Genomic DNA, 26,737 nt, shown 5'->3' with positions numbered 1-26,737 from the left:
CATCAGAATGAGATACCAGAATGCAAATAAAACTGGGCAATTTGTCCTATGACCCTTTTGGTGGTCCATTGAAGTCACCTGCAGAACTGTATGAAAAGAGAGTGGGACACTTCCTTTAAAAGGAACACTGATCCATTTCCTACCTGCTGTGTTATTTCTCAAAGAATTCATGTGAATTTGCAACGAGAGCTGAAGCTCAGATCTACAGCTTTCCAAGTGGAAAGGCAAGTCCATGGCAACACAAGGGATGCCAGTCTGCATGCATGCATACCTACTCACAAACGCTTCTCATTTTCTTTCAGTTGCACCCCAGTGCTCTTGCTCAAAGTTTCACATCTCTCAAGGATTTGTTTTTCCATTGTATCACTGGTGCTGAAGAATTCAGGTCATACACAAGGTAAGCAGCTCAAGTCACTTTGCAATCTTGTGTATTCTAACATTATGAGCCATCACTGTTTCTTTCAACAATTTTTGCTCAGTGATCAATTAGCCACTGTATAAACATGGGGAGTCACCATGTCCACTCTCCTGTTACTGTCATAAAAATAAATGACCAGTCCTTTATTAAAATTCAGCATTTCATAAAGACAGCTATGTGCTACGTACATGAATTTTACTTTGTGTTTTACTCTAAAAGACTGGAATATAGATTTCTTTGGAAACTATTTTTTTGCCTTCCAATTATTAAAAACAATATTTTATTTTAAATTTTATTGTCATCAGCTCACTCCCTGTTGACAAAAATGTCCTGCTTAAAGCACATTAAAATAGTGAATCAGAAAATGGATGCTCTAATTTACTCAATAAAGTAAAAAATAAAAGACAATGTAATAAAAAGATAAAGCCTTCATAGAGAATTGCAGCAATTATATCTCCACAGCTACAATATAACCCAAAACTTTGCAAACCCTTTGATTATTGAACCATGGCTGAAGTGAATAATTTGGCTTTCACTAAGAAAACAAGCACATTCATTCTCACCACAATGGAGAGAGGCAGTTTTAATTAAACCTTATCAAAAGATGAATAAAGAATAAACTCAATACCCATTCCACAGGATTCTATTTTCATCTGTTTAGTTTAAGCTTGCCATGTTCATGCAATAATTAACCACTGTCCAAGGAATGCTGGAGTTGTGTTAATGTTGGTAAAGATTTAATTAGTTCAATTATCTGGAGAGTATTGAAGGCTCAGCATAGTACCAATTTCTTCAGGCTTTATACATACCTCAGATCAAAATATATTAAACTGAATTATAAGTGAACAAAGAAAATTTACTATTTTACTTCAGCTACTGAATGAATGTGTGTTTAATAATTTTATTGCCCTCGTTTTAAAATGAAGCTTCAGAAATAGTGTATGTAAGCTGTGACTTACCCAGTCTTCCAGATTAGCTGGTGTTTAGTTTTTTTTTTTCCCCTAAGTCATCTTATATTTTAAACAAAATTAAGTTTACTTTAGAAAAGAAAACCCAATGCTTCTTTAAGCAGGAAAAATATAGTTCCTTTTACATTTTTCCCCCCACTGCCGACATATTTTACATCTTTCAAGGAAAGTGAGGCATTTAAAAAGCATTGAAAGCAGTGACACAGACAACTGTTTCAATCTGTCAGACAGCATGGACAGACAGTAGGGATCATTTCAGAAAATAGAGCGGCCCCCCAGCGGCCTGACCTTCCTGGTGGGAAAGCGGGCAGAGCGCGGTGCTTGACAAGCTCTCCAACAAAGGAGGATATTTAGTCCCCCAAATTCTGACACGCTTCTCACAGGAAAAACCCAGAGCGGGATGAGGCTGCTGCTAACAAAGGGTGGGCTCTAATTGGAGATTGCACCGGTGCTGTGAAACAAAGAGCAAGAGATGAAAAGTGAAAACACCACTTCACTGCACGCAGACTGCAAGCGTTGGAGTGAACCCAGTTTCTATTTTTTTAAAAACTGTTCAACTCCATATTAGATGCTATTCAAGTTGCAAGCCCTCTGGATCTGTATGTGCAGCTCCTGCTGCCTTCAGTGGGAACAGAGCCCAGGAATGGGAGCGTTAGAAGATTTCCCTCTTTGTGTTACTAAAATATTATCATCAGCTATACTTTAGAAGGGATGTTTGAATAAACCACCTTCATTTTCCTGTAAGGTTTAAATGACATGTTTATTACTACCACGGTCCATCCTTGTTTTCCCAGCAGTATTTTGGACTATGAGTTCTTTATAACCAGTGAAAGCTGCACAAAGATGGCCAGCACATGAGAAAGTCACAGGAGTTTATCTCCTAGAGGAGCTAAGCACTGTAGGATGATGCTATAATTTTCTTATGAAGCAATAAAAACTTATGAGTTGATATAAAAGTAACTGTTTTGAAATTGCATACTACATTATACCAGGCTGGATTCAAGCTGCTTGTCTCTTTAGGCAGTCAAAAACTGCTTTACAGATTGCACTGCTATGCTTCCAAGCAGTAAATATCATTTGGTAAATAACCCTTGTAAAATATTGTACCTCATTTTCTACTGCTCATTTCAGGTGGAAAAAGGTAAATGCTTTAAGGAATAAATTAAACTAATAAGAGAAGGTGTGAACTGCACACTGAGTGCCAACTGACACCTCAGTTCAGCTCCTGTTTTTACCAAAATTTGATCTCCCCTTCAAGCTTTTTGTAGGGTGGAAGAAAAAGGGAGATGCTGAAATTCATTCAGGCTTTTCTTGAATCCAGATAATGCTCAGCAAGCAACAGGATATGGCACATTTTCCATCAACCACCTCCCCTTTCTGACAACTGATTTGCAAGTTGCACCAACAATCTGAGGATTGGAGGTGCCCTGTGGCCTATTGATTGCAGACTTGTTTCTGGCCTGTGTTTCTGTGAGAACTTATGACAACCATGTGGGAGAAAATAAGGCTAACAGATGATTAAGTATTAAATGATTCACATTTATCACTAGCTGGAAAAAAAAATCTTAGCTGAAACATCAATGTCTGTCTCTGAGTGAGCATAAAGAAGCATTTCACGTTAAAAATAACCTGCCCAAACAAGTCAGAGCATGTATAACCAAGAGCCAAATTTCATCATATGTGGACTCATTTATTAATATTAACAGGATTGTAATTTTTTCCTTTAATTATAACTGTTAAGCGACTGCAGAGGAAGCACAAATATATTATCCATACAGGTATACCCAGCATCATTTTTTGGTATCTTACAAATTGCTTCATCTTCTTTCCCAGAGTTTCACCAAGCCTTAAAGACAGTACTTCTTTTACTAGAGAAAATTCAAGCTCTATTCAGGCCAGGATATTGCTCACCCTAATATTTTACAAAGCATTACCGATAAATACATGTTGCTTTACAATGACTATTAGTTACAAAGCTGATGAGAAAATGAGCTAAGTATGTACAGACACATTTCTAGAAAAAAATCATGCATACATATATATATATATATAAATATAGAGCAAGAGAGCATTACATATGTGTGTTTGTATGTATATGTGTGTGTGTGTGTGTATACACACACATGCACACACACCATTTCCGTGAGTATTACCATCCAAATAAATTATTCAGTACTAGCTAAAATCATTAAGACTATGACAATCACACAGAAAAAAAAAATTGCAGCAACAAAAAGCAAAAGTCATCTATTTCAGGTGCTGTGCTGCTAGATGACCTATTTGGTCCCTAAATATTAATCCTATCTCTGAGATGTGCTCTTTGTCCCATGTGAAAACCTTGGGAGCTGGCAGTAAACACTGTAAGTGGATAGTCATTCTAAGGAGGAGCAATTTGCCTGCCACCACCTTTAAATAGTTTTGGGGTTTTTTAAACACAAATCAGCTATTTTAGCTGGAAAAGCTCTAAGGCATGGACTGGGTCTGCTGCAGATTAAATAAAAAGAGGTTTGAGGCTTCTGGCTCATCTCTCAGGTGAGGAAAAAGAAAACTAGAAAGTACAGAAGAGATTTTAGCAGAGACACAACACTTTACCCCAACTAAATTTCAAAACACTGTTTTTAGCTGGTACGAAACTGTCTACTTGTTTAAAAAAGAACTGTGCTGGAGAAGGCAGCAAGATTTTGTCTGCCTCAAGCCTGAAGAGTAACTTATTTTTTGTGCTCTCTGCATTTTGAGAACATAATTCTCCCTTTTTTCTTTTAGTCTGAAATAACTTTGTGATATATGAGTTCAGCCAAGAAGTATTGGGGACCTGGTCTACACCAAAAAAAGGAACTTTAGGGTATTTTCTGAAAATAATGAAAAGAACTTGTTCAGGTCTGCAGTGTAAGTAATTTTTACCACACAAATTCCACACTTTTGTGTTAGCAAAGAGGAATACTTTGGGTCTTCCAGTTTAGGAGATCTTCAAACAGACAACAGTGTGTAAACAATCCCAAAGTACATAACTTTACTAGAACAACCTCCAGTCTGTGTGCAAGGGCTTCAGAAAGGCCCCTTCATCAGATTTCCTTCTGCTCTTCACACCGAACAAAGCCTTGGTTGACAATACTGAAATCTCCTCCTTTCTTTGGATTAAAGCCCTTTGCAGGAGCAGTATGCAAATGCCAAACGTGTTTCTCTTGCTGAGGCTACTCTAACCCAGCTATCTTTTCACTGTCTGTTTTCCCCCAGCAGACCATCCTATCGGCTGACAGGGGGAGCAGCCTTTTAATTCAATCTTTCACAACACTGACAGTTGGATGCTGGGGCCTGCCATGAACTCTAAAAGGAGCTCATTTAGTCATAATTAACTATTCCCTGCATATTTCCTAAGGTATGGTAATTGTGCTAAAAGCCAACAAGTGAAGCATTCATTCTGGTTTTCTTTTAAACTTTTATTTTTCCACAGCAGTCTCTTTCTCCCCTCCTTCCCCCCCAGCCCCCACCTTTTTTTTTTTTTTTATTTAATCTTTTCTTTCTTTCTTTTCTTCCTCCTTGGAAACATTTAGAGTAAAGAAAAAGAATGACGGTGGAGATAGGGAGCTGCAGCAAACTGTGATGTGGGCAGTTCAAAAGGCAAAGTCTGCCATACGATACAGGACCCCATGGCAGCACTGAGCTATTCAGCTGGGTAAAACATAAAGAAAAATGAAATGAGTAGAATAGAGCTATGCCATTAATGCAGAATGATGGACATCCTATTTGGGTAACAGGGAGTCATGAATATACATTTCTAATTCCTTAGATATGGTGATAAGTGATCTCTGTTTCCATTAGCACCGGAGTACATGTATTTGAACAACATAAAATATTCAAGTTACGCAGATGTAAAGCACTTTACACACTATTCCTCCCTCCTCCCCACAACACAAACATATACCATGACCCACTGCATGCAGTGGGGTCTCACAGGCATAAGGTGTGACAGATCCAGCTCATGTTTATCATTGCTGAGATGGGAAGCTTTGGGACTCTGACATGGATTATTTACCTTAAAAGGCAAAATATGATCTCAATTCTGCCCTTATCCATTTTCTGGCATTTAAATGAAGGCAGGGTTGACAGCACTCTCTGTTTACCTTTAGGCTTTGCATCTGTTGAAATTCTCTTGCCATTCAGAAAGTTTGGGACCTACTGGACACCTTTCCATCATAAATGTGCATAGTGCATATACAAGAGCAGGAGACAACAAAGCTAAGTGTCTCCACATTCCAATCTCCTTTCCATCTGGATGTGCACCAGGAGCAAAGAAATCACTGGCTTTTGCAAAGAATGCATGGCAGGGCCAGGGGTGTGTATGTGTGTGCTGGGGGAGTGTGTGTTAACACTGTGCCAAAAGGGCCAAACACAGACAGCACTGAGGTTCCTTATTCTTATGCAGCATTTTGCCAGAGCCACAAAATACACACTAGCAAGTTCCAGTGATTCTCCTGGAATCTCCCCCCTGGAAAATTTGGGGGAGAAAACAAATAAAAATCCGATGATGAATATGTGATTTTCCCACTCATTGCTCCTGTCTGACCTTTTTTTTCATGGTAGGACCTTCCATGAACAAGGTGAGTAGGATCTGTGAATTATGAATTTTATATTCACTGTTTCAGGCATAATGTAACAAATAAACTCAATAAACAAAGAAAGAGATAAGGAAGAGAAACAGCAAAATTTCAGATAACAAGGTCAGGTAACAACTCATTTTGCTTATGTTCACATATTAACAATCCTGTTTTCACTTTTTGTAGCATCCATCTACAAATATACTACATTTGCTTTAAGCTTGCAAAATATTTAAGAATTTTATAACTGCCATTTTTTAAATTCAAACACCAGAGTACAAACACTGTTCTGAAAAAAGAATCTTAATGTTGAAAAGTAAGGTGGATAAAATGTTTCTAAAATCATTTCCCCCTCCCTTTTTGTCTAGACTATATCAAATTTGTGGATCTATATGGTTTTTAATGGCAGGAAAAACACACTAAGAGCCAAGCTGACAGGCTGTTGCTGAAACTCTTAATGATCTGTTTTATCATCGTGGTCTGGGATTTTGATTTCTTAGGGGAGGAGGTTTGGGGGTGGGGGATGTTTGTTTAACTTCTGTGCATTATTGTGATCACAACACACAGTGGATTAACAACAGAAATTTAAAACAGAGCATCTCTCAATAGACATGAGCTGAAAATGTTGATGTTTGTTAGCAAGAAGCTGTGCTTGTTTCCATGAAAATAAAATGGGTGAGAAACACCACATAGATAAGAAGCTTTGCAGATCTCACCTTTTTTCTCACCTGCTTTTTTGCCCAGTGTTGCTTCCTCCAGTCCAGACCCTGAAGATGTTTTTTCTAACTCTGATGATTCTATGAGGGCCCATGTGTTTAGACTGCATTTTGTTTTCTCCCTCCCTTCCCCAGGAACTCATGGGAAGAGAATTCAGTTTCTCAATCCCTCTGCTCCATTGAGGCACATTTCAAACATCTTTCTAAATCCCTAGGTGTGCTACAGTTTCTCTGCCCTCCATTTAGGCATCTGGATGGAGAGATGCCTGTCCTGCTGTCTGGTGACAGGAGCAGTGCTGTGACTCATTAGCAATTCTACTTTCCATACCACACAAGCTGGTACAGAACATTGTTTTCCAGAAAATCTGGAGATGATTTTGGGGAGAGGAGGACAGCCTACACAGAGAAAAGCAACTCCAGGACTTGACAATTCAGAAAATCTCAGCTTTTATGTCATCTGAGGAAAGATGGCAAGGGTTAATGATGCAAAAGCAATGCTCCAGCTACTAAGAAAATCAAAATCAAAACATTCGCACAAAGTTCCTGGTCAAGGATTTTAACAGGATCAGGTCAAGAAATCGTCAATATGCTCAATCTATCTAAATGCACCTCCTTAAAGATTTAGTAATAGATGTAAATAATTTGTGGGATATTTAATATAGTAAATATTAAATAATAGTAATATAGTCTTTAGTAAAAAGACTCAACATGTGGAGAGGCAAAATCTTAGAAAATCATTTTTAGAGATATATCCTTTTACTGCAGCCCAAATGAAAAAGAAGATTAAAAAGTGAATGATATCAAAGTCAAGAACTACACACATACATTTTAAAAGTGGTATGACCCAATCTCAGGTTCAATTTATGGATTGATTTATACTGCTCTATTTAATTTGAAATATAATACATAAAGCAAAAGTTGAAATGCTACTGATTGAACCAGATTTCATCAACACCTGCTCACATTACATGGAGTTATTTAGATGACCTCAGGGCTCACTCAATTTTTCCAACACTCTCAACATACCCACCTTCTAAAAAGACAAAGGCAATTCATAGAGAAAGTGCTTTTATACACAAGTAATGATAAAAGGAGTCACTGATGGAATATGGACCATGTGTTAGAGCGTCTTCTCACCTAAAAAGTGATTCACAAAGATTGGTAACTTCACAGAACACACACTAGCAAGTTCCAGTGATTCCTCAAAAATTTGGGGGAGAAAACATATGAAAATCAGATCATGAATATGTGATTTCCCCACTCATTGCTTCTGCCTGACCTCCCCTAGAGAGTCAAGGAACAAACCAGTATTTATTTAGAATAGAGAAATCAGGATTTGAGTGAACGACAAACAACTGCAGGAATAGTAGGTTTTGAGGGTCAGTAAAGAATTTACTACCAATGCTTTCCTGACTACTATTCTTCATTTGAATTATCAAGTTCCTAGAAGCTAAGAAAATATTTCTGTCAGTTTTGAAAAACAAGAAGCTGGTTAAAAAAATGAAGAGTAATGGTTAAATTATTTCTTCTGTTTCAGACTACAATTCTTTCTTGGCAGAAAATGTAAATATGTGGGAAATACTAGTTGTTTAACTGCTTTTTCTAATTCTGAGTGATACCTTCTTTGGTCATGAACCTAGGACATACACAGGTCTCTAACCTGTGTCACACATAGTTCTAGAAAAGAGCTTATCTGCACCGGCCAGATTTCCTAGCCATAACTTCCTTCTCATGTCCAAGCAGCTGTTGCCAGATGCAGACAGACACTACAGCCACCACAGATCCCTCAAATATACCTCAGGGTTAAAGTCTAGCAGGTCTGCCCAGTGCTTTCTGATCCTTACCCTTTGTCCATGGAGCTAACAGACTTGGAGATTTCCCAGTTTACTCTCTTTTCCCAACAGAAGCCTTATTTTCAAACTCCATACAAATAATTTAAATGTGTATCACTCCCACAAACAAAGTACCAGAGCAGACATTAAGTAATGAATACTTTTTGAACTTTTCAAATTTGTTTCCAGTTTTTTCTTAAATGCTTAAATACTAGTTGGGCATCTGCAGAGCTGCACAAGGTGGGAAAAATTCTACCACAGAATCTGCACAGAGGATATTTTATTCTGATATTTTATTCTGATATTTTGCTCTCTTTATTCAGCCTTGCAAAGGACTGAGGCTGTGTGTTCATTAGGGCAGACTACAGCAGCCAGTGTTCACAGAGCCTATCTGAAAGAACTTAACACTAAAAAGGTATCTGGAAGGTAAAGAATGCCCTTTTTATGGTGCTTTAGTAACTTCTTTTTTGCAAACTATCAGGCTGTTAATCTGAGCTTTTTACATGAAATACCAAACAGAAAACACTCATCTGTAAGCCTCTGTACAAATATTTTGATTAAGAAACTCCTTTTAAAAATCTGATTCTGATTCACATTCAGTGGAGAAAGGGAAATTCAACAGCCTGTGGTTACTCAATAAAGCAAATGCTAGCTACTCCATTACCAACTTAAAAACTTTGATAGAAGAAAATGAAAGCTGAAAAAAGCCAAGGATCTGAACAGTAAGCAAACATTCCTCAGGACCCAACCAAGAGACTGCTTAAGCATGAGCTCCAAACTTCTGAGAAAAGTAAGAGTTTAATATATGAAAGACAAAATTCCTTAACAAGAAAGGATACAGTTTGAAAAATAGTTCTCAGGAGCCCTTTCAGCGTTTAAGTCCCATTTTCTCAGTCTGAGATGGTATTGTTGTGTCTATGTTAGTTTTGATAAGGGAGCCAGCTCTACTCCCATTGAAGTCCATGGAATACTCCCATTGTCTTCAGGAGGAGCAGAGCTAGACAAAAAGCTGCACAAAGATACCATGATAAAGCAGTCTGGCAGGTACCATGACCTCATCTTATTTTCCTAACATTTCTGAAAAAAACTGGGGGGGGGGGGGAGGAAGAAGAGAAAAATCTATGCAGCCATTTCTACTGATATGCTGATATGCAATATGCCTTTTATACTAAAATACAGACCAGTGAAGCAAGTGAATGGTTAGCAATATTAATAGCCAGGAGCTTGTTAAACTGCCTGGGATGAAGAGTTTGCCTGCAATTTTACCACTACAGGATATCTTGGAGAAGACTAAGCATTTTGTAATGCTGATATTTTATATGTGCATTCTATAAGTCCCTGACAGGCAGCAGACCCTGTAGTCTTCATTTCAGATTAAATTTTATACAGTAAGCCTGAATGCTTTATTTATTTTTAAATCCATACTTTCTAAGGGTATGTAGGTTTTCTTGGAAATAAAATTATATCATGAAACCGAAATTGCATTCTGATTTTATGCAGTCCAACTAAGCATTAAAAATGAGTCCTTTTATAATTCAACTTGCAAGAGGAACATGTCTTTTTTACAACAGCAGCTTGCAGTAAACCCCCAACCCCACTTCATCCAGAAGACAAACCACTGCCCCATGTTAATAATGAATGCAGCTCATATCTGCTGTGTTCTGTTAAATTGCTAAAATTGCCCAGATAAACCATTTGAGAGTATGTCAGGTTAAATTAATACAACATGACCTGATCACTTCCACAGCTGGGAAGAAAGAAGTTGGCATTCTTTAAATCCAGAGCTCAACCTGGAGATTATGCTAAATTGCTTCATTCATAGTCCACACTCCTCCGCACATGTCAGGAGGACAGCATTTGTCCCCTCTAGTGATAAACAAATTATACATGAAATCAATTCCACTTCACAATAATTTTCCCTATTGGGTATTATCTTTCCTCCTCTGCTCCCTCCAGTTAAGCTTGCATCCTGTAACTTGCTAATGAGCTGGGGGCTTTCTGTTCCAGGTGGCACCCCCTGCCTCGAAGTCATGACATTTCCCATTTCGAATGCTGCTGGCATTTTTTGACAGCTCCTGCTAACCAGCCTTTTTGACCTGCACTAAGAGGAACTCATCTGATCGAATGCTCTAACCTGCCAATCACACCAGCAAATGATCTTCACAGTCACTCCCAAGGCAGGAGGGGAAAAAAAGGGGAGAGTGGGAGAGGGGGAGCGAGAGAGGCAGCTCGGGAGAGTGATGGAGCAGGCGAACAGGCAGCCTCTGCAGAGACCTAATGAGAGTACTTTAAGTCTCTGAGACAGCTGAAACATTGAAAAACTGGTGGGAAAATTAGGACAGAACGGAATGCCTGGTGCTGTTATTACTGCTTTCTTAACACCCTGAGACCATTTTGAAAGCAATACCTCTGAGATGTGCCATTTTCAAAAGAACAGAAGTTAATTTTACCGTATAAATAGAAAACAGATATATTTTTCCCTGCCACTATCAATATGCAAACCTCATAATTCTGCTCTGCCAAATGGTGTTCTTTACAGAATTAATTAGGAGCTGTAAGCTCGTTAAATGAGAAGCTTCACCTAGGGATGATTATGAATATTTTTTGTTGTTGATGTAAGCCATAAATAGCACTTTTAACCTAATTTAAAGCTGGCAACATTTACACCTCTGTATCAACAAATGTTTGCACACAGATACATAAAACAACAAATACAGTATCTGCAGAGTCTAGATGTCACTTCATGGGCTGAAACCAAGCACAGTCATGATAATGACTCAGTTGTTTTGATTTTCCTCCTTTTATGATGTGACAGATTACTCAGTGCTGAATCTTTCAAGCACACAAGGAGAGATTTAATTGTGTGGATTTTATTTCCCTTCAGACTATAAGCTAACTATAAGATTTTGGTACACGTGTAATGCACAGACCGAACAAGAAAGGTATTAAAAACAATTGTAAAATAAAAATTTCAGGGAGAAAACTTAAATAAAAAGGTTGTGATTTTACTGTTACAATAAAAAAGTCAGAAAATATAGTGCATGATTAGACTTTATATTAATATTGAAAGAGGGTTGCAGAAGTGGCTGTACAGAATTAAAATCTAGGTTACTAATGGCAGAGAATGATCGCCCATAATTACTCATTCAAAATACATATATGACCCAAAACAACATTAATAATTTATAACAGACCAAAAAATTATGAAAATACCCAATTTTGTTTCTGCTTCTTAAAATATCCAAAGATGCTGTTCCAGGACTATTCTTCTACATTAGATATCTTTATTAAATGAGTATTTAGTATTTGTTGAGTTTTCCTCCTGAGACTTAACAGTTAACACTGGGAGGATGTGGGAAAAACATCCATCCTCATCCCACTTATGGGGAAGAATAAATAAATATAGTTTATTAGCTGAGTTTTAAACTATTGTTACATTTTAAGGCAAGAATCTTCCCACAACTAGAGGTATTCAGTGCACATTTACTTTAATGGGTGGTGCCCTAATACCCAGTATTGCAGTGGTCAGTTTACTTTGTTTATTTCCTGGATAATCAGGCAATACAAGCTACAGATGAAAAATGGCACCACAAAGCTTGTCCTCCACAGAAAATATTCTGGTATATGGAAATACAAAATTTCATTTTTTTGTTTGCAATTTGGCTGAAAGTAAAATGCTCTGTGAACTCTGAATGCTGCAAATGGTGCCTGAGAGGCAATGCCTCTCATTAGCTTTGCTGTCTCTCTGGGTTATGGGCTGTGTGTCAGCATTGGAAGCCTCTGCTTTGTCTGGAAACCTCAGTTTCTCCCCTCCAGTGGTTCCACATTCCTCTTAGACAAAGCCTAACTGAGGAGTCACGTGAGGAAATAATCCTAAAGGAGAGGTGACTGTCCATGGGAGAGCAGGGAGAGTGGAGCCCCGCCTTTGCCTCCCTCCCAGTCATTGTCATCGAGACATTGTCCTCGGCGCATTCAAATGTCATCCCAGACTATCGGCCCACTGGAACTCACACGGCCTTTCATGCCCAGACACTTCTTAAGCATGAACAGACCACAAAGACTGTCTAGTGGGAATTGCTTGCTATCCTAATATTAATAATGCAATATAGCACACTTATGGCACAGAGGATTCCGCCTTTTGTCTCCTAAATTTATGAGCAAACAAACAGCACTGCAACTGAGCACATGAGTTCATGCAAATATCACTAATATCTTTCCTACCGCATAAATGACTGTAAAATTACAAACCTCTACACTAAAAATTATTTGAAAATGAATCTTCACAGTGCTGAAGGCAAGTTATCATGCATTAGAAATGAACTGAAAATAGGCTCCATACTGTGCCATAGTACAAGGAAATACAGTATTGTCCTTCCAAAAAGTTATCCATAATAGTAGTAATACTTTGTTTTCCTTCCGCCAGCTCTGAAGCTGATTTGGCCATGACACATTACAATTTAAAAAAATAATGTCAATAAATATGTAGGCACTACTTTCACACCAAATGACATAGAGTATATAACTGCAGGGAAGAAATCAGTATCTCCTAGCAATGGAGGTTTTAAATACTTGTCCAACCAAGTGGAGTAAGTAACAATAAAATGTGAAGACCTCCCCTCTCTGTTCTACTTCCTTCTTTCTTTCTTCTTTCCTCAAGAGACTCCCATTATTTTAGAAATCCTGATCATGCCTACTTGTTTCAGTGTGCTTATTTCCAGGCATAGATGCTCTCCTGGGCTTTCAGTTTCCAGGCTGGACAGGCTTTCATCAGGACTGCTGTTTAGCTTCCTTAGTGAGACCATCCTTCCCAATTCACTTTCCATACCTCTGTGCATTATGTTACTGACTCTTTTTATAAAGAAAATCAAGAGACTGTGCATTCTACTACTTACAAGGAGTGCAATTAAGGGACTGCATTTCACATGACAAGAGACAAGGTGACCTGTTAGAGTACTGACACAAAAACACCAATAAACATTGTCTGAGCCTTATGAGCTCCTTGATTGGGTGGTGGATTTCCTTTACTGGGGCATACCTGGGGACCTGAGGGACAGTTCTTCCATCCTCAGTCCCCACATGTCACTTAGGTCAGATGGGCAGTTTATACAAAAACAGCCTTGCACTGGACAGCTATTTGCTCAGTCCAGTCCATTTCACCCACTGTGCAGAGTCCAGAGATATGAGGGGATTTTCTTTATGGTTGAATAGAGGGCAAAATTCAGTCTATAACTTTCATTTTATATCAATAGAAATAAGATAATAGATATCACAAGGAAAATGTAGACCAATGCCTGGAGTTTTTCCCTTGTGTGTTATATTTAGGGTATATTCCAGCAGTGTGGTGATCTTATTCTTCAGTATTAAGTAAAGCACAGCTGGAACAGTCTCATAAAGCCATTATGTTGTTAACATAAGAAAATAATGGCACTAAAAGTACTAGAGAGCCAAAAAATATCTTGGATTCTGCAGTTATCTTTCACAGCTTAATACTAATTTAACATTTTACAAAGTTGATGTTACAATTTCAACTCTGCTTAGTACTGTCATTACGGGACTCAAACCCAAATTGCTTTCAGCTGCCCTCCACAACTGCATCTTATTAGCCTTTTCAGGAAAGCCAATTTATGCAAATCCAGTATTAGTTAAATAATTAAACTGACCCTCAACATTCATGTATAGACACTGTCTGGCACTAAAAGATGCAAGCGAAATTTAAACCTCCCATCTTCAGTGCTTAGGCTTCCATCTTTTCAACTGCAGCAGCACAATGACTGTTTATACACATTTATCTGAATCCATCTATTAAAAAAATGCATTAAAAAATTAAATTGGCTACTGCTGTGCTTTTATAGCTTTGCTTTTCTCTCCCAATCTGGTTTTACACTGAATTTTGAGATTTCACACATATAAAGCTCTACTGGCTACTTTGAGCTTTTGATTAAATCAACAGTGACAAAATCTGGCTGATCTGCAGTCTCTCAGTCTAGAATTTCTCTTTTATGCAGACCTTTCTCCACTGTAATTACTACAGTTTTATCCCCTGAAACTGCACAGATGAAGACTTAGATGCACAGTATATAGTTTTCCACAGTGTTTTAGCAACATTGGGATACCCAGAACAGAGTAAATTCAGGGGAGTAGTGAATGAAAATTACTTTTCAATACTGACTGTTGGACACACACACTGCTGGACTACAGCTTCCCTGTGGCTTGACTAGGGCAAGGCAGGCAAAAATTATGTTTGCACACAGCAGGGCTGAAGAGACACTCTTAAACAATTTATAAATGCAAAACTGAGGATGACAAACAAAAATGAAACTATTTGGATGGGGATGCAACAACAGTCGCCTCTCTAGCTAGCAAAGAGAAAAAGGTAATTTTCCATAATGATTCTGTGCTGCTGAACACTCCCAGTGATAAGCAACCAAATAACCAGCACTTTTTGCCATTAGAGTGGTAACTGTCACCTCTGCAGCTTTATTCTGCTTTGCACAGCTGAGCTGGCCTGAATGACGCCATCCTCCCCTCGATTGGCTGGGCTGGTGTCAGTTGCTGGCTTAAATGGACACAGAAGAAAGAATTCAGCACCCTGTGACTGACATTCAGGATTGCTGGGATGCATGTGCATGTGGTGAAGCAATACAAATAAAGGCCACTTTTTGTTTTGCTTCAGTGAATTGTCAAAGAGATTTAGAAAGCCAGGGGATCTCATTATGGTAATACAGGTTAAATACTTTAAAAGCATATGGTGTTACCATCCTGAATGAAGCTGTCCCTGCTGGCTCCAGGAAGCAGACAATAGGCCAGAAACACATCTCGTGTCTCTGGCCCACCAATGGGAACTGGGGATTATAAATCACCACAAGAAAACATCACGTGCTATCTGGTATCAGGTAATGCCTTGTCTTTTCAATTACTATTTGACTCATCCTTTCCAGAGAGGAACAAGCTTTAGCCATGTATTCCACTAGCCAAATGAAAACAGAGCTCTAGAGTTTCTTGTCTCAATAAAACAGATCTCTAAAGATGGATGACTTTAGTATATACAGTATAACTCAACAAGACATGTAGAGATGAGGAATGCTTCCACAGAGATGCTTCTTCCCCATGGAGAAAAAAAAATCAATGGAGACCATCAGGCACAAAATAAAAACATTTTGCTTTATCACAAAACTTTAAAGATCTGTAGATATGGTCAAAAGGCCCCATCTAATTCAGTGCTGACAGATTTTTCTCTGTGTGGTGATGCTCATTACCACATATTTGCTAATTTTCTCCAGTAGAGAGCAGCCTCAGCATTGACCTTGCTAAGTGCAAATGTCAGGTTTTTCCCCATGGGCCCTGGAATAAATGTGTTGTCTCTTCTTGGAGCCCAAGACAATGACACAGTGTGGCCTACAAAGACCCCATTAGTAGTCCAACTCTGACAGATGTTATCTAACATGTCCTAGGCTACTGCTTTTTCAAGTGGTAAGTTGATTTATGAGTTGTAGACAGGCAGCTGAAGCACTACAGTATTTTAAAGACAGCAGAAATTTTCAGAGATGCACCAATTTCTGAGGGCTTAAGACCAGCTCTAATCAATGATGGAGCCAATTAAAAATTTACTGCCTTTAGTCCCTCTCCATCACCAATCTGCTAGAGACTGTTGCTCCCAAAGTCAGCAGATGATGTCTCAGTCATTCCTCCCCTAATCTTTTTGCCTTCCAAACCCTAAAGAAAAGTGGATTTAATTCAGTGGGTGCACTATCAGGGCAGTAACATCTAGCAAGTGTGTGAGAGAAGAGCAGGAGGTGATAACTTCTTATCACAGAAAGATTTGGCACAACACCTTTATTGGGTCTCTCAATTTTATTTCCTATTTTACCCCCAAGCCAGGGAAATTAGGGGGGAGGGAGGAAGAGAAGAAAGACATAAGACTAGAATTTTCTTCAGTACCAGGTTCTGGAGGTGGTTGAAGATGTTTCCTTCTTCATGCTTTTTTGTGGGTTTCTCTAAAAAATTCCTTTACAATGTATAAATGCATAAAAATATATAAAAAAATAAAACCTTTCGTTTAGACACGTTAGAGGATTTAGTGAGCACCTATCTACAGATTTTTCTCTTTCACAGCTTCCTGAAGGATACTGGAATACCTCAAAATTCCAGCCCTTCCTAACTTCCCTGCCACCTCTATATATGCGTAAAGTCAACCCACAAAATTGAGTGAAACACATATGTGCCTACCTTGTCCAGGAGACAAGACAGAAATATTTGTTTGCTATGTTTGTTGGGTTTTTAAAAATAATCAGATCTGTTTCCTTGCAATATTTGCCCCTTCTATTTTTTCTTTATCCCACAAGTTGGGATGTTATGTGATCATGCTTGTTGACATTTTAACATCTTGTACTGTTTGCCTCCATCTCTCTAACTCTACTTGCCTTGTTCACCTGTCAACTTCATGGCCCTGGAGAGCTACTGCTATCTTTCCTTTTGCTATTCATGCATCCTTTTGCTTCACTGAGCCTTGTGAATGGAGACTCTGAGAGAATATATTGTAATAAATACCCCTTCCCTAATGCTATGCTCCTGCTGACTGCAGCTCTAATCTTCTGCTAGAGTGACTGACTCACAACTTATCCATTTTACTGACTGAACATCCTGCTTGCCAGTCACTACTCTACTGCTTGAAATCACAGCCACCTGCCATTCACCAGATCTTCTTTTCACATTACCAAAACTCCAGTCTCTTTTCCCAAATCCTTTCATTTTCCACACTGACTCACACCTCTGCTTGCTTGGTAGTCTCAGCCCTTTAAAGGTTTCCACCCATTCTAATAATTCCTCACTCAAATCCATATCTCATGTCCACAGCTCTCCTACTTCCCTATGAATTTTAGTTTCATGTCATTAATCTCCAGCTCTCCACATGGTACAAGGACCTCTGTTTGGTCCTAATACTTTTCCAGGATTACCTGCCAGTCCCCATCTCATGGCACAAGTCAAATACTACAGCAGGGAGCTGATATGTTATTGCACTGTAGGCACCTAACACAACAAAGTCCCAAGCCACAGTGGAAAAATGTAATCAATATGTACACATCACAACATTTGCCAAGTGGTTTCAGACCTTTCACAATGAACATGCTATTCTGTAGTAAAACTGTGGTTGAGCAGCCATAACAGCACAGTGATGTATGTAGAGGGTAGATTTGGTTTTCTCTTTCTGTTCATAAAAACATATAAAAATTTAAACCAGTAATTTGTACCTGCTCAAATAGGTATTCAGTAAGAATTATCCAATGGTTCTTTTGCACTATTTTACATGCACATTTGCAAAAACATTCCATTGCATATTTTATAAACAAAAAAATTGCATTTATTTGGAAGCAACAGAAAGGAGATTCTGTACATGAGAACTGAGATTCTGTACATAAGCTTCTACACAAAAGGTCTTTAGCACAGATGGGCACATTCTAAATATACTTTAGATGGATGATAAGTCACGTTAGAACAGACAAGGTTGAAGAGATGTCTGCAGGGACACAGCCCCAGGAAAAAGTAGGGATTAGCTTGTCAATAAGGATGTAAACAGACTGCTCTGAGGCAGCCTCATTTCTGACATTAGAGAATCTTAAATGGTTTGTTGGTGAAGAGCTTGTGCAAAAACTGGGGCAGGCTGTCAGCACCGAAATCTATTCATTCCAGTTTTTCAGTAGTTACTGCCTGTCAGGCAAAGACTCTACAACATCACAGGGTTAAAAAACCCAGTTTTACATAAGCATACAACAGTAAACCCAAATGTAATTCATTAGAGAAAGTTATGTCTGATATTGTATAAAGCAGACTTAGCTAAATATAGATATCATGTGAATATCAACTACATTTATAGGAGACCATATCTTCAAATAGGTAGATGAGCAGCATGTGCATTTATCTCAGTTCCCAGAAGTTCTGTAACAAACTGTTGAAATGGCCTCAACATGCAAAAGCAACCTTGTCTTTAAAAACAAACAAGAAAAAAAAAAAAAGGCAGGCCTTGATTTTTTGAATGAAAAGAATCTGCTCTTAAGGTGTTTTGTGAAAGACTGTGGTATGAAATGATTTAGAGAAGCATAATAAGCAAAGCAGATATATAAAGAAATACTGCTAATCTGGAAGAGTCTGCCAAGTGTTAAATCCCTCTCAACAAACACTGGGCTGCTGCATATGGGCAGAAGACAATTAATGCCACAATATAACTCCACCTTCCCCTTGCTGTAATTTGGTGAGTGGCCTCTCTGTTCACCTGGCCTTCCCAGGTTCTGCTCTGCTCTTAAAATACCAGAAGTCATATTGCACACTATTTCACTGCTGAATAACAGTGGTTGAAAAAAACTAGTATTAGTTGGTCCAGTGACACAGATCATAATCACTAACATGACAGCACCTCTTTATCATGAACATCCTTCTGCTACCAAGACTTGCAACCTACTAAATAACAGAATCATAGAATGGTTAGGGTTGTGAGGGACCTTAAATCATAGAATTTCTCCTCCTTGCTCCAAAATTTAACAACAGAACTTGCAAGAGGTATTTTCTCTCTTCCTATTTTACCAGGGGGAAAAATGTATCAGTCCAAATTAAAGGCAAACTATTATTGAATATACCAGCACCAACTTCTGCAGTGTTTTCAAATGGTCAGTGTCACTCATTCCTGAGTGCTTACACTCTTCATGTGGACTGTAAAACTGCAAAACCAGAGTATCAGCCTGCACATGGACATGCAGTTGAGTTTTGTATTTTGTTTCTCTAAAGATAACTGAAGAACATTTTCAAAGATATCCTTTCCAATGATCACTTCTTACCTGCATTATCAGTTGTGAACATAGGTATTCTTCAATGTTTGCTGTTTGATACACCTTTGCCATAACTATTGTTTTTTCCAAAGGCTCTCATGCTTTCTCCAGTCTCTGGCTGTAATCTTACATTCGGGACAGTAAAAATAGAAGACACTGTAAAAAAGAGTGTCAGTTCAGAAACTTTGGTTTCTTTTTGCAGTAAAAGCAGTAATTTAAAAATAATTAATATATATTATAAACACAACACATTAAATACATATACCACCTATTTCTGCCAGTAAGCACTGCACAAAATCTGAATGGAAAGAAGCTGAATGCATTATGATGGAAATTGTATGGTGCAAACATTCTTAGCTGCATACAACTTCAAAAAAACCTCTTTCCAAATTGTGTGTGTTTATTTGTCCTCTACACCACCATACAATCAATAACTTCCACTTTCAAATTCCTGCTGAGAGAACTTAGAAATAGGAAGGTAAAACATGCAGCAAGGTTTTTCAATAATTTGATATCGCATATTACATCTTCAGAATCAGTAGAACTGAACTAGTTTGACTTTCTTTTTTTGAATTACCAAAGACAACTAGGCTTGTCAAAAATATCCCAAGAACTCAAAAATCTTTTACATGAAGCACTCCCCTTTTTCATGAGCTAGAAAAACCTTGACGACTTCAATGTCACACCAAGCAACCAGTTATTGGGAGACATGATGATAATAATCACAGTCCAAATGCAAATGGTTAAGAACTAACATATTGATAATATGAAAAGTCATTTTTACTTAGGATGCCTCAGTCTGATGAGGAAAAATCAATGACTTTTAATATATCCTGAAAACAAACCTCCATTGAACAATGTCCTCATGAGAGCTGCCACTGCATGATTCCACAGGGAAATGTTAAAGAACTAATCAGGGCCATAAGAGTTTTCTTTTTTGCACTAACAACTGGCATATCTGTAAATTTCTGGAACTACTTTTTTCATCTATATGTCTTTAAAAGACCTGGCTATTGCTTTAGGCACAGACCTTCCCACTGCAGTTTAACATCTCAACTTGCATTTCTTATTCTGTTATCCTTGGTAACACACATTGTTAATGACAGATATTTTATGCAAATAAATGAATATGAGCTCTCAAATATAAAAGTAGAAAAGCAGGAGGAATGATTTTTTTTTTTAATAGAAAATAACAAGTACCCATATTTAGTAAAAGGGATTCATCTATAGATTACTGCTCAATTTTCAGATGAATGAAAGCTATGCTGCATCATAAATTGCATTGTATTCCTAGACAAGGTATTTTTAGCAGAACTGCATTGCTCTCATGTTTTTAATGTACTATTTTTAAAAACTGAAAGTGGCTACCTTTTAGACAGAGCTTATCTGGAAATTGAACTTCCAACCCAACTGAAATTATGCCTTGACTTGAATCTAAACCAAGTAAGACAAGCAAAATTGTGCTTCTCACATAAACTAACTTTGCACACATTTTTAAAATAAACCCTAATAAAAAAATATACTGTAAAGTATTACAGAGAATACAAATACATAGTACTGAAGGTCAAAACCAGAATAGAAAGTCAAACACTTCATTTTTACTTTTTCAGTGTAGGCAGAATCACCATACTGTTGTGAAATATTGTGATTCTGAGGAAACAATTTTCTGATAGAAAATCACTTGACTGATTCACCCCATTTGCTTTTCTACCCACATATGAGTCTTTCCCTTGTTTTAAGTGCTAAATCCCAAAGTTTACAATTCAGCATTAGACAAAAATATATTCCATGATGAATACTACTCACTACAGAGATTTGCAAAATCGCTGGTGGTGTCCAAATTAGAAAGCACTAATTTTTTTCTACATAAAGACTCAATATGTTTATAACTATATTTAATAAACTATCAGTAGTGTTTCTTGATGTAAAATATTAGCAAAAAGAACTAGAATCACAAAAACTGGTAATTTCACTACACAGTAAACATTTTCTCAACTCTCCAAAGTATTGACTTCTTTGTTTTGTAAATATGTTTACAAGTATATCCAAGTCATACTAAATAGAAACGATTGTAGTATTTGATACTGGGATTGTCCTTTCTTGCATCTGGATTTATGCTTCATAATGATTATCTCCTAGACACAGAAATAGTCTTTCTGTAACTCAAAATTTTACTGGAGGCATTTAGAAGAACCTTGCTTTAAAATATAATGATTTTTCATCTTTATTCTCCCCCCTTCAAAAGGTTTCACTGCTCCTGATGTTTAACGTTATGCAAAGACGTGTTTCTGCCAATGAATATCGCCTTATGGTTATGCTTCTGCAAATAACCTGCTGTGAGCTGATAAAAGGATTAATGCAGCCAAAATTCTTAATCTGTGAAATTACAAATTAAATTCTCATATTAAAAATACCACCCTGAGGTATTTTTTGTGGTTTTAATTCCCCTCTGGTGTTCTGCATACATTGTGCTTGTTAATGACTAGGACAAGACTGTCTCTGTTGGCAGCCTGCTGCAGAGTGATAATGTGTAGGCATTTACTTCACTGATAGAACTGGATTTAACCACTGTCTGATAAACTAAGTGGCAAGTGGGTAATAAGTCCATATTAACAGAAAAGTGCTACTGCAGAATTCAGAATTCAAAATCCTGGCTAGACTAAATCACACAGTCATAAGGATTGAGATGTCACCACTGCAGAGTGATTTTTGTTTTCCATTTGGTGGAAATTGGATAAATGAACTGGCATTCTTGATGTTTCATTAGTTCTGAAGAAAAGAATCTCTGCATCAGTTTCTGCAAAGGCAGACTTTCAACAGCAGCTGCCTTAACTTACACTGAACATTTAAATTTTCTGCTTATCAAGTACCACAGCCAGCAAACTGAGTGCTGGGTCACCATGGCAGAGAAGGAAACTGGGAATCTTTTTGCAGTGGCAGAACACAGTCTGTGACAGTGATGGACATAAATTATTGGTGATATTTTGGTTTAATCTTCATATTCTAAAAATGGGAGAGTGCTCTTCAGAGCAGAGCTGGGAATAGGTACTTGGACAGCCAAGCCACAGAACCAGCTCAAAATGTGACTACTACAGCTGTTGAGGATGGAAAACATAAACTTTAGGAAGACAAAAGTTTTTGTACCGACATGACTGTAAATAGATTCTACTGTGGATGAATATTCAAAAAGAGAGCTTGGTTTTTAAAAGCAAACTTTTAAATCAGCCATAGTTACACACATATGTTCCATTGTTGCATCTCTGAACACTGAACTTTCTGCCTTGAGGTACTGGATATAGATATTTTGCTAATGGATGCATGTTTGAAAACAGAAAAGAACATACAATGCTGTAATGCAAGCGTCTCTTCACCCTATTGAGTTCAAGCAAAATGCTGACTGTTATTCCCTTGTGAAACCTTTTTATAATAATAGAATCTTCTCTGAATAAAAAATATCATTCATGGTACTATTTTTTCCCTAGAATAAATAGCTGTGTGCTTTTAATGATGAAAAACAACATGCAGACATATAATATAAATTATTTTAAATTACTAAAAAGATAATTGGCAGCATACATTATGATAGGAACATTTCTGCCAAGCCAACTGGAATGCATTCTGTTTAATAAAGGAAGCAAAAGGATGTATGAAAATAGTGAAAGCATTCTTAGCTAAGAATATCATCTGCTATCCTCTTTGTACAGTTAATTCAGCAAATTAACTGATTGTTCACTTTGTGTTTCCCAGACTTCTGAATGCCAAGTCCTTTCTTAAAGAAGGCTACTGTTAGAACACACAGAGATTCTGTGAATCAAACACAGCTCAATTTTTATCCTGTGTGCTACAGCTAGTTAAGAATTACTGTATGTTATAAGTGAAAAGCACTAAATATGTAAATTGCATTTTTCCTTTTGCTTATGACAATTCAGAGAATTCTATTGGCTCCACACATAATCAAATACAAAGATAGCAGGCTGCAGACTGCAGAGCAGAGATAGCAAAAAAAAAAAGAATCCATTTTGTCCAAGCTAACTACGTAATTCCAATCTCCACAATTGCAGTCACGTATTTTGTGTGTGGCTGTGTGTGTCCATGAGGCTGTCTGTATGTGGAGGCTAGCATACACACATGCATCTGCCTGAGCTAGAATCTTTGTTTCTGATCCATTTGGAGGTGGTTATACTCACTATCAGTTAACTCCCATAGCCGTGGGGGCAGATCACTGAAGTACTCGTGGCTCAGAGCTGCCTGTGCTGACAATCTGTTCTTTGGGAAACACTGAAGTAGTTTGGAAGCTAGATCTTCTGCATGGTTCACACAGCTCAGCCTGAAACACAAACAAGAAGGTTTTTCTGGAAAACAGTACAATTATTCTGTTTACTAGTTCCATCTCCAGTCAGCACAGTTGAAACACCAAGTCTTAATAGCCAGGAGTGCTACCAGGAAAAGCGTTCCTTAGGTTAGGGATTTGATTGATCATTTCTGTATTGACAGCTCAAAATTCATACAAATTTTACAACTACAGAGCATAAAATACACCATATCACATATGCCCTGCCTAGTATGCTAAGGCATCATGAGCAACAGCATCTTGAAAGCAACTGTTTTGATTCATCCATTTACATTTTATTGAGCATACTGACAAACTGAAAATTTACAGTGCTGGAAACAAATGCTTATTACCATCTGAACACATAAAATCCAAGCTTACAATAACAGCAACATTCACACAACTTAAATAAGTATAAAATTTTAAAATCCAGTGATGCTTAACATGCAACACATTCATCATGTTTTACAAAGACATTTGTCTTTCAGGGAGTACTGACTTCTTATTTGTTCATATATTCACATAGCAGGGAATTGACTTCTCATTAAGTGTTAATGCAATGCAAACATTAAATTTAAGTGAGTTATCTTTTCTAAGCTTCCTACAGAAACTGAGAAAACTTACTGTTTCACTGGGAGCTAAATCCTTGGGAACATTATAAGAAAATATAATCTAAAAAGTAATAGACTTGAAGTGGAGACAGTGAAATGGTAATCAGCAAGATGTGGCCTAGGTCTAATAAGCTACAGCTGCCTCCTAAATGTCCAAAGCCACCACGCTTTTTGTAATATGCAGTCAAAAAAAATACCTGCTGAATCTTGTTGACATCATGTTGCTATTATTACTAGGAAACTTCATAAATTCAACCATGCCTTTGCTCAGTAAAGATGTCTTACTGGGTAAATGCCAAATTCTATAAAAGGTTTTTTCAATGCACTGGTTTCCCAAAACCAGTAAATAGTAGACTGCAGTCCAAAATAACTCAGCCTTTGAAAAAGATTATGTTTTCCTCTAAAATCAATAATCCTACAGCATGTTTCATGCAAATATTCATTTTTGTCAGCTCAAGCTGACTTTCCAGAAAAAAAATCAAGAAGATGGATTAAGCAGCATTACTCTTTTATTGGGTTGACATGGCATGATTTATATGAAACAGTATGGGCACAGGTGAAAATTGTTTCTTCAACAAAGAATAGACAACACTGCAAACACTAAATAAATATAAAAGATTACTACAGTGAGAAATTTAAGTTACAAATGTCATATACACAACTTTTTGTCCATGTCCATACCATCATCAGTGTGAAAAAACCTCTAATTTTAGATATTAATTTTGAATTTAAAAAAAAAAAAGTCAAAAGCATCTATCCTAAATTATGTATGGGCATATGCATGATATGCTGCTCTCTGCAATCATTCAAAAAATATGCCACTGGCTGTCTTTTTAATTTCTAGCAACTGTGTGCTAGATGGAAATTTGAATACTGTGCCTATCTGATCTCTTCCTGAGAACTGGCAGGATATATGTCCAGAAAGTACCCAGGGATGAATTGCTCAGGAGTGCTGACCACTTTAGGGCGTTGTTTCTCATCACTCACAGTCTTACTGAATTCCCAGGATTAGATTTCAAAATTGCTATTTCAGGTTTAACAGATTATGAACTCCGGTGTTTCTGATGGGCACATCTTTTTCTGTTTTCATTTTCAGTTTGTGACAAAAGAAAAACACCTTGAATGAAAGATTCATTGCTTATAAATTACATTATATATTAGAATAATTCCAGACTATTTAAACTACCAGATTGTTGAAAATGTTCGGTCGACTTTTGTGACAATTACAGAGAATTTCATTACAGAACACAGCAAGATACCAAGACAAAAGTTGTTATTAACAAAGAAAAGGAAAAGGAGTGGCAAATATTCAATGAGAATTGGTGTTAATTCTTCTACACATCCAAAATTTCCATGGAATGGTGATTATATTGAATCTGTGAGGCCTGAGTCCTAATCCCCCCTGCACCAATGAATCATTCAGAGATTGTGTCAAACCATTTAAAAAAAATGCAATTTTTCCCTACAGAGGTAGCTGCAAGATTTTAGGAACTATAGTAAACCTGCTCTGTCTTGAATGGGAACTAATGTTAATTTTCTGAATGTTAATTCAGAAAAATGCAGTCACTTAAGTAGTGAAATATTACCCTCCAATATAAGAATTACACCATTCCTTAGCTGATCCATACATACAGTGGAGATGCTAATTAGGTGAGGCAAAGCAAAGTCAAAGAAAATAACATTCAAACACCAACAGATTCTGACTTGCAGGTGAAATTTTGGATGCCATCTGCAGCTCCTTGAACAGAGTGATGCTGACATTTTGACTTCATAATGGTCACCAGTGTACCTGGCATACTGCTAAGATCTTTTTGCAAGAAATTCAGAAAAACTAATATAAATTGAACAGGTTTTGAATAGGAACAGTGTAGAAAGCCAGTCACCTTCCCAGTTTAGACAAAAAAAAGATACATATTCACTGAAATCAGTTGAGAAACCAAAGATAAACATAAAATAATCAGCGCATTATATATTTAATATAATATAAATTAAAAAAAAATCTAGGGCTCAAAAATAATCACATAAAGTAATTAAATAATTATGAATAAATCAGTCATAATTAGAACCAGTCTTATAATTAATAAATAGAAGACTAAATTCATTGCACAGTCTGCAAAAATATTTCAATCTGCTATAATTATTAGATCTATATTCCCTGATCACCTTCCAAGTAGTGCTGGGGCTGTGGGGCTGGTGTTAGTTGTTTGTCAGTGCTTTGAAGATTCCAGTTGCTACATTATTAGGATTATGTTTCCAAGCATTTATAGATTTCAAACTCTGAAGGGACCATAACGATCAAGTGTCACCTCTTGTGTAATACAGGCCAAAGATCATCTGAGTAACTCATGGATCAAATCACCACTTTCCCCTAGCTCAGCTATATCTTTAAAGTTCTACATTAAAATTCTAATTTTGTTTATGGAGCTTTGCCCAACAATGAAAAAATTCTT

The 26,737-nt window shown here is 37.3% G+C and overlaps 1 protein-coding gene across 7 annotated transcripts in view; it reads right to left on the bottom strand.

Annotated features, from left to right (window-relative positions):
- Positions 1-26,737, bottom strand: part of CDK14 (cyclin dependent kinase 14) — a 346,858-nt gene that overhangs the window by 77,323 nt on the left and 242,798 nt on the right. For all 7 annotated transcript variants that reach the window (XM_071428970.1, XM_071428969.1, XM_071428973.1 and 4 more), the window contains 2 exons: positions 23,534-23,673; positions 19,356-19,502 (listed from right to left, as the gene is read on the bottom strand). In XM_071428970.1, coding sequence (XP_071285071.1) covers positions 19,387-19,502; positions 23,534-23,673 — 256 coding nt within the window. In that variant the 3' untranslated portion in view covers positions 19,356-19,386. The remainder of the gene's footprint in view (positions 1-19,355; positions 19,503-23,533; positions 23,674-26,737) is intronic.

This window comes from Agelaius tricolor, unplaced genomic scaffold, assembly GCF_023055355.1.
Source record: "Agelaius tricolor isolate 1412-34295 unplaced genomic scaffold, bAgeTri1.0.p SCAF_6, whole genome shotgun sequence".
Taxonomy (NCBI): Eukaryota; Metazoa; Chordata; class Aves; order Passeriformes; family Icteridae; genus Agelaius; species Agelaius tricolor.
The sequence above is the reverse complement of the archived record's forward strand: the minus strand, read 5'-3'. Positions and strand labels throughout refer to the sequence as shown.